Source organism: Montipora capricornis, chromosome 4 (assembly GCF_036669925.1).
Source record: "Montipora capricornis isolate CH-2021 chromosome 4, ASM3666992v2, whole genome shotgun sequence".
NCBI classification, from domain to species: domain Eukaryota; kingdom Metazoa; phylum Cnidaria; class Anthozoa; order Scleractinia; family Acroporidae; genus Montipora; species Montipora capricornis.
This window is the reverse complement of record NC_090886.1, coordinates 28,291,891-28,299,390: the sequence shown is the minus strand read 5'-3', so window position 1 is coordinate 28,299,390 and position 7,500 is coordinate 28,291,891. Positions and strand designations below refer to the sequence as shown.

The 7,500-nt window shown below is 38.9% G+C and overlaps 1 protein-coding gene across 1 annotated transcript in view; it reads left to right on the top strand.

Moving 5' to 3' along the window:
* Positions 1–518: 518 nt before the first annotated feature.
* Positions 519–7,500, top strand: part of LOC138044587 (lysosomal acid lipase/cholesteryl ester hydrolase-like) — a 12,501-nt gene continuing 5,519 nt past the window's right edge. The window contains exons 1-4 of the mRNA XM_068891062.1: positions 519–558; positions 1,636–1,782; positions 5,561–5,901; positions 6,710–6,956. Coding sequence (XP_068747163.1) covers positions 1,681–1,782; positions 5,561–5,901; positions 6,710–6,956 — 690 coding nt within the window. The 5' untranslated portion in view covers positions 519–558; positions 1,636–1,680. The remainder of the gene's footprint in view (positions 559–1,635; positions 1,783–5,560; positions 5,902–6,709; positions 6,957–7,500) is intronic.

Here is a 7,500-nt window from a genome sequence, read left to right as displayed (position 1 = left end):
CTCAGGAGGCTTGGTCCTTTGTTTTGTTCATTAAAAAGAGTGCATGCAGGCATATTCATGCTTCGAGCCCTCATTTTAATGAACAAAACAAAAGACCAAACCTCCTGAGTATTATCACATGATCTGTATTGGGAAAACAAAATGTACAAGCCGAAAAGGTCTATTAGCGGGAAGGGCTAGTCTAAAAATAAACCTACTTGTGAAAACGCCGTTTCACAGACGCTGTATGGAAGTTGCAGATGGGCTCCTGCCATCGACTGCAACAAAAAAAGGACTGAAGGAAAAAAAAGCTGCTTTTAAAATTACTATACTCTTTATAAGGTCCATTTGTTTTTCTTGAATGCTAATATCTTCCCCTCACAATTTGAACACTTCTTCGGACTCCCGAGGGACACGCTTTTTGTGGAATGTTTTTGAAGCCGTTCCAAAAACTCGCACCATCGTGTTTTATGTAACGTTAAAAAAAAAAACAAGCAGTAGTGTTTTATCGGGTTTAAAAACCCACGAGGCGTAGCCTTCAGTCCTTTCTTTGTTGCAGTCGATCGATGGTTGAAGAAGGTTGGTTTAAAATGCTGCGTGAGAGAAAGTTCAGATAATTGACAACCGCCGATGAAGAAAAAGCCTTGTTGGAAAAATACTTCCCAAAATCAACACGATATGTCACAGATTGGTTCTTTAATATTTTTGCACGGTGGTAAAATGCAAGGCCGAATAACAAGCAGCAAACGAAGAAGCAGGGTTCCACTTGGAACGGGACAAAATCCAAAGTCTAGATAAAAACATTGTTAACATGACGGCAAGAGTCGTTTAAGTTTTTGGTTGACAAAATTTGTTGAAGAAGTTTGGAAGGAGAATGGGTAAACCTATCCGCCAGGAAAATTTAAATGGCTGAAAATTAATTAATATTTAGAACTCACGTGCAGTGTTTTTAGATCTGATAATTATCAACACCGCACACTAATAAGGAGGAAGGTATCGATGTAAAATCACTGCACTTTGTGCATTATCGAAACACTTGGTTCGTGTTTTTTAAACACTTGGTTCGTGTTTTAAACCCGATAAAACACTGCTGCTGCTCGTTTTTTTTTTAAACATTACACAAACGCCTTTGATAAAACGAATATCTTCATTGGATGAAGAAAGAAACAGGTCCTCAATATTGGGGGCGGTGCAATATCCTGAAAGTTCCTTTATGCAGCCGTTTAGTGTGATTTGCACTCAAATTCTCCTAGTTGGTATTGTGTTAAACATATATTTCGTTTCTATTGCGAGGCCTTGCTTATTTTTCGTCGTAAGTCATGGTCGGGGTGTTAGCTTTTTGAGAATTGATTGCGAATTATGAATGAAGAATTTTCCGTGCTTATTTATTTAACCTATTGGTTAGGAAGTTCTCCATGGGCCATATTTTAACATATTCTGCTTAAGTATGGCGTTCACTTTTTATTTTACCTTACAATAAATTGGAACGTAGGTGTCACAACGCTGTTCTATTATAATTAATGACGCAGAAAGTCGGGTCCTAAAGAGCAATGGTGATTGTAATATAATATTGGGGGAGGCTAAAATGCTTCGGCGGACATTTATTTTTTCCCCTTCCGTCCTCTTCTAAGAGCTTTTAAAAATATTTTTCAACAGTTTTAACTCCATCATCTTGTCCGGTCTGTGACGATAAACTGAAAGATGTATCTCGCTTCATTCACCATGCTATACACTGTGCTTGCCACAGCTAATGGCTTTGGGCTTTTTAAACCTCGTTGGGACCCGGAAGACGACATGAATGTGGTGAGTTTTAAAAATTTTAGGTATATATAGGAATATATATTTATATAACTAACTGCAGACAGTACTGTTTCGGCCTTCTGGGCCTCATCAGTGCAGTGCTGATGTCTAGGATGGAGGTTAAGCTTATAAAGCCACCCCAAATATCCCACACATGTGGTACATCTAAGCCATGCCAAAATTAAACTTACGCCAAAAGAACCTGCCATTTTTTAGGGAAAAAGAAGTTGAGAGGTTTTAAAGCCTGGCGCGTATTCCTTTCAAAGTTACAGCCGCATTTATTCCGGGAATATGCTCAAAATGCCTCGACACCATTTGCAAACGTCTGCCCTACATCCTTGTTTCACGTATATCTTGTATTTAGTGCTATTAAAAACTCTGATCTATTCCCCTATTCTGATCTAAAACTGATCTATTCTGATCTAAAACTCCATCCCCTCTGATCTATTTTTGGTGGGAAGAAATGTCGCCGGGTGTGATGAACAACACAAAACCACATAAGAGTTTCTTACCTTCAACACACCTCTCGCAAAAGTCAATGGTTTTAACATAATTGGCTCATTTATTTATTTTCGATCGGGAATTGCTGTCGGATGACAATTTTTGAAGTGTGTAATTTCGTAGAAAAGCGAATATTCTAGATCTCGGATACACACCAATAATATTTACTAAGAGAAAAAATGGGGGAAAAGAAGGCATCCCCTATAAACATGCCCTTTTCCATAGGTAATGTCTTAAGTTATTTTTAGATCGACTCTCAAGCTGTACAGATCCCGAGGGGATTAGGCAACAGCCCATCATATGGCGGGAACGTGTTCTCTGAGAGTAGGCTATCCACTCGGAACAAAAATTTCCGCCATAGACCGTATTCATAAATGGCGTTTAATTTATAATTCTTTTGTCGAAGTGCAAATTAGCCTACCACGCCTCGATACCATCCAGTGAATTGAACAGATTACTGTCTCTAAAATGAGTCTTGTTAGGATACTTTGCACGTGGACAAAAGAATTATAAATGTGACCGCCATTTATGAATAAGGTCTATATGATTGGCTGTTACCTAATCTCCTTGGGGTCTGTGCAGCGTGTGAGTCGATCCTAAAATAACTTCAGACATATTACCTATGGAAAAAGGCATGTATACGGGATGCCTTCTCTTTTCCTTTATTTTCTCTTGTATTTGTTTTATAACAACACCAGAATACGGTGTGGCCTTTCCTAATACAATAACCGTTTGCTTTGTACTAGTCGCGAAATAAACGTTGCTGGAAAAAAAAAAGTGCTATCTTTTTCTTCTATTCGCAACGCTTTTGAGGGGCGAAAGTTTCATACACTCATCGGCCCAAACTAGACTAGTTTAAACGACAGTGTAAAGAAAATTAAAGAGATCCTAAACGGAAACGTTCTCCGTAAAATGAAGATTCAATATTTTACTGTAAAAGCTCATTCGGAAAAATATTCAATCAAAACAACAGGAAAATAATTTTCACCCATGAAGTGCCTGAACAAAACAAAAAAAAACTCTATACACCATATTTCAAAATGGCGGCCATTTAAATATTCTTTTGTTTTTATTCAAATAATCCCTTGATGCCTCGTTCTTAAGCTTAAAACTCTAAAGAATATTTTATCTTGAACGAGGCAACAAGTCAGCGGCCATTTTAGAGCGTAAATTTGAACTAATAGCATCTGACTATACTTTTGATCCATCAAAACAATTGTTTCCAGGGAAATGTGCATAAAATTAAGCAATTAAAATAGGTCTTAAAATATTGAAGGGCCGCAGCCAGGGTGAAATTTAAAGGACGAACTCTGGCTAAAATAATTGAAAATTTACGAGTTCGACTGCCCGAACTGCAGTCTTCAATGGGTAAAATGAATGATAAGAAAGCGATGAGAATATGTGAATAAAAAACGTGAATTGCGAAATAATAAAAATGTAAATGGTTATGAATGTTTGGGAAAAAAAGGTTGTATTGCCCAGGTAACGGGCGAGAATTTATCTGCTTTAGGTGTCACTCTCGTATACCACGCTTCTAATGTTTTTCTGGTTCTAAAAGTGCCTTTGTCAATAATTGACACGTTTTCAAAATCAATGGCGTGGTTATTGGACCAGCTGTGATTAGCAATAGGCCAGTTTCGTATTCTAACGGTTGGACTGGATCTAGCGTGAAATGGAGGCTAATGCGGGCAAATTAATTTGCATTCGAAAAGATTTGTCCACATTCACCTCCATTTCATGCTAGATCCAGTCCAGCCGTGAGAATTCGAAAATGTGTATTCTTGAACCTTTGGCCGCAGTTTTGGTGTTTCTCAAATGCTCTTTTTCTCGGGTATTAAAGGCTCTGCCAGTTTCCCCAATATAACACCACGAACAATTTGTACAGGGAATTTGATACACGACGTTGGTCTGCGACTCCATCGAAGGTCGGAATTTCGGAGCTGGGAACTGTTGTTGTAGAGTGGTAAATGGTTTGTTTACAACCGTGACATCGTGTTTTTTGAGGACACGTGTCAAGTGTTCAGTTACTCCTTTGATGTAAGGAAGAGAAGCGAAAGACTTGCGTGGCTCGGTTGGTTCAACCATCTTGAAAAACATTCCAACAAGTTCCTCTGGGGATACATTTGTTGTTGCAGATCGAGTTTTTTTAGCCTGTATGTTTTTGATGAAATTAGATGGATAACCGTTGGACTCCAGAGCTGCCTGAACATATTTAAGTTCCCGCTTTTTTCCTTCGGAGGAATTGGGTAGATTTAGAGTTCTGTGCAGGAGAGTCGATGCTGTGCTGACCTTGTGTTGACTGTCGTGATGGGAATTAAAATCTAATTATCTATCTGTTGTGTGGGCTTAGGTCTGTAAGGCCATTTTTAACGACAGTCAGAAGTAGCTAAAATTTTTATTTTCAATAAAAACTGGACAATGGGACGAAGGATTTACGGACACCGTCTCTGATATCGGTCTGCTGTATTTATACTTTTTTTTTCGGTAAAGAGTATAGGAAATATATTATCACTCGTAAGAAAAATGAGAAATGCTTTAAGTTTCTAGTTATTTAGTAAGGAAAATAATTTGACCCTAGATGGGTCCAATGATAGTCTTAGAAGAGCTGAAAAACTAGATTACCTTGAGAGAGAAAAAAAAAAAAGAAACACTTTACAAACTCAGTCCTCGATGGGGTTCCATGTTAAGGAAACGAAAGTGCAACCGTGTTTAGGGGAATGAAAAGAGAATTGATTTCGCCGATTTATTTACTTATTTTTTTTATTTTTCATCGATCTATTTTGGTTAAAAATGCTTGCTACTTATGAGTAAAAACCGACAATTGGCTACTAGGTGAGCCACCTTTGGAAAGACAATTTAAAGATGTATAATGTTACCTTTTGTGCTTCAATGCTGTTTTTCAAAATGACTGCCAAATGAATTTTAAAATGGTTGAGGTCCGCTGAATGTCAAAATGTTTGCGATTATCGCCGACCGTCTTAACTTGTGAAAGGTACACAAAGTTCATGAACGGCCTTAAAAAGGACACCTAGAATAAAAGCAAACAAAGTTGACGTTTCATGGGCCTTATTCGCACAGAGGCCATATTGGCCATAGACAATAGATTCCGTACCCCGAGCCTCGGGAATGTTTGGGAACGAGTTTCAGTGCGCAAAAGCAAAAGTTCTCAATCCCTCGGGACTCAACATGGCCGCCGTGTGACTAAAGCCTATTTGGTATACCTTGATGGTGTGTGGCTTCCCTTTACAGACCAAACTAACCAATTGTATTCGTCCTTCAGAACGAAATGATTAGTTACAATGGATACCCAGCAGAGGAGTACACCGTTGAGACAGAAGACGGTTACCTCATCTACATTCAGAGAATACCAGGAGGAAGAAATGAAGTCAACCAGGACACTTGTGACCAGGATAGCTGTCCAGGTCCGAAGCCAGTGGTATTCCTACAGCATGGTATGCTGTGTGCCTCGTCCAACTGGGTCGCAAACTTCCCTAATCAAAGCTTGGGCTTTCTTATGGCTGATGCAGGCTTTGATGTTTGGTTGGGCAACGTGCGAGGAAATACCTATGGTCTACGTCATATCAAATACAAAACAAATTCCAACAAATTTTGGGACTTTAGGTAATATTCTTTACTTCTTCATGGTAAAGGACGATCATGGAAGAGGTGGCTCTCCATTGGTCTAACAGAGAACAATACTGAACACAATCGGAAGGGAAAGAAAAAAAAGGAACTTTATTAAGCGCCGGAGCACTATAATTAGGGACACAGTAAACTGAAATTAACAAATGACGCAACTTAAAGTCAAATGTTGGTTTTGAGGAGAGGGAAAACCGGAATACCCGGAGAAAAACCTATCGGTACAGTATAGAGGAGCAACAAACTCAACCCCCATATGATGCAGAATTTGGGAATCGAGTCCGGGCCACATTAGTACTCCGGTTTCCCCTCTCCTCAAAAACCAACATTTGACTTAATTTGCGTTGATTGTTAATTTCGCTTTACAGTGTCCCCAATTAGTGCTCCAGCGCTAAATCGACTAGACACTAATAAAGTTCCTTTCCTTTCCTTTCCCAATGGCAGAAAAGGCTTTGAATTGACATCACGTCGCTCACACGCAACAGGGTATCGAGGAGATCCGTGCAGAGGTTTCCTTTCCTTCTCGCTACAGAGGGAAGTTAAGGAAACCTCTGGCAAACAGGGTTCAATTTGAGGCAAACTATTGTACCGTTGAAAAGCCTGTGACATTGGTGTTATCTTCAGAAATAATTTCACGTATTGTGTTACACAACGCAACTTTGACGGCAAACTTTATCATTTAAAACATTACCGTTGACATTGTTCCCGTAACGAAATGAAAGTAAGAGCATCTGAACTCACCGCCTTTCGGCTATCTGTTTTTTTTTTTTTTTTTTTTTTTTTTTTGCAGCTGGGACGAGATGGCCCAATACGATCTTCCTGCCATGTTGAAATTTGTGACGACCAAAACATCGCAATCCTCGCTTTACTACATTGGTCATTCCCAGGGAACTACAATCGGTTTTGCCGAGTTCTCCACGAATAAAGAGTTGGCTAAAATGGTGAAGACGTTTTTCGCTCTTGCACCAGTAGGCACTATAGGTCATACAAAGACCCCTTTCCTGACCATTCCTAGCGAAACTTCCATGGAAATTGAGGTATGTATTATGATCGTTTACATTACGATCCTTCAATCAAACATGTATCTTCTTTTTCCTTTTAAAATTTTAAAAAAATAAGACTCCGAAGCTCGCGCCGCAGAGCTAGTAAGTGTCAATAAAAGGATATGTTTTGATAAATTCATTTTTCTTTGAAAGAAATCATACTATTAAAAAAAAAACCAGTCGGCTCGTATTCAATTAGGAGTTAGGGCAAGAAACGAAGTCGTCTATGGCAACGACAACACCACAAGACAAGATCTAAACCATTATCTGTTAAAGGAGAAAAAGTAGTCTATTTTAGTCCTATTTGTCCCCTGTGCTAGGCTATAAGACAACGAATTTAAGATTCTGACGACAACGGGAGCATACAAGATAGAATAGCTTATATATATAAGCTATTCTATCTTGCTAACCAATTCTGCTACTGGATAGCTCGCCCATATTGTACAACGTAAGCAAGATCAACCGAATAGTCGCTGGATACGTAAGATACCGCCTAGCTACATATTGAAGGGTTACTTTCGTTTTATGGTGATATAAC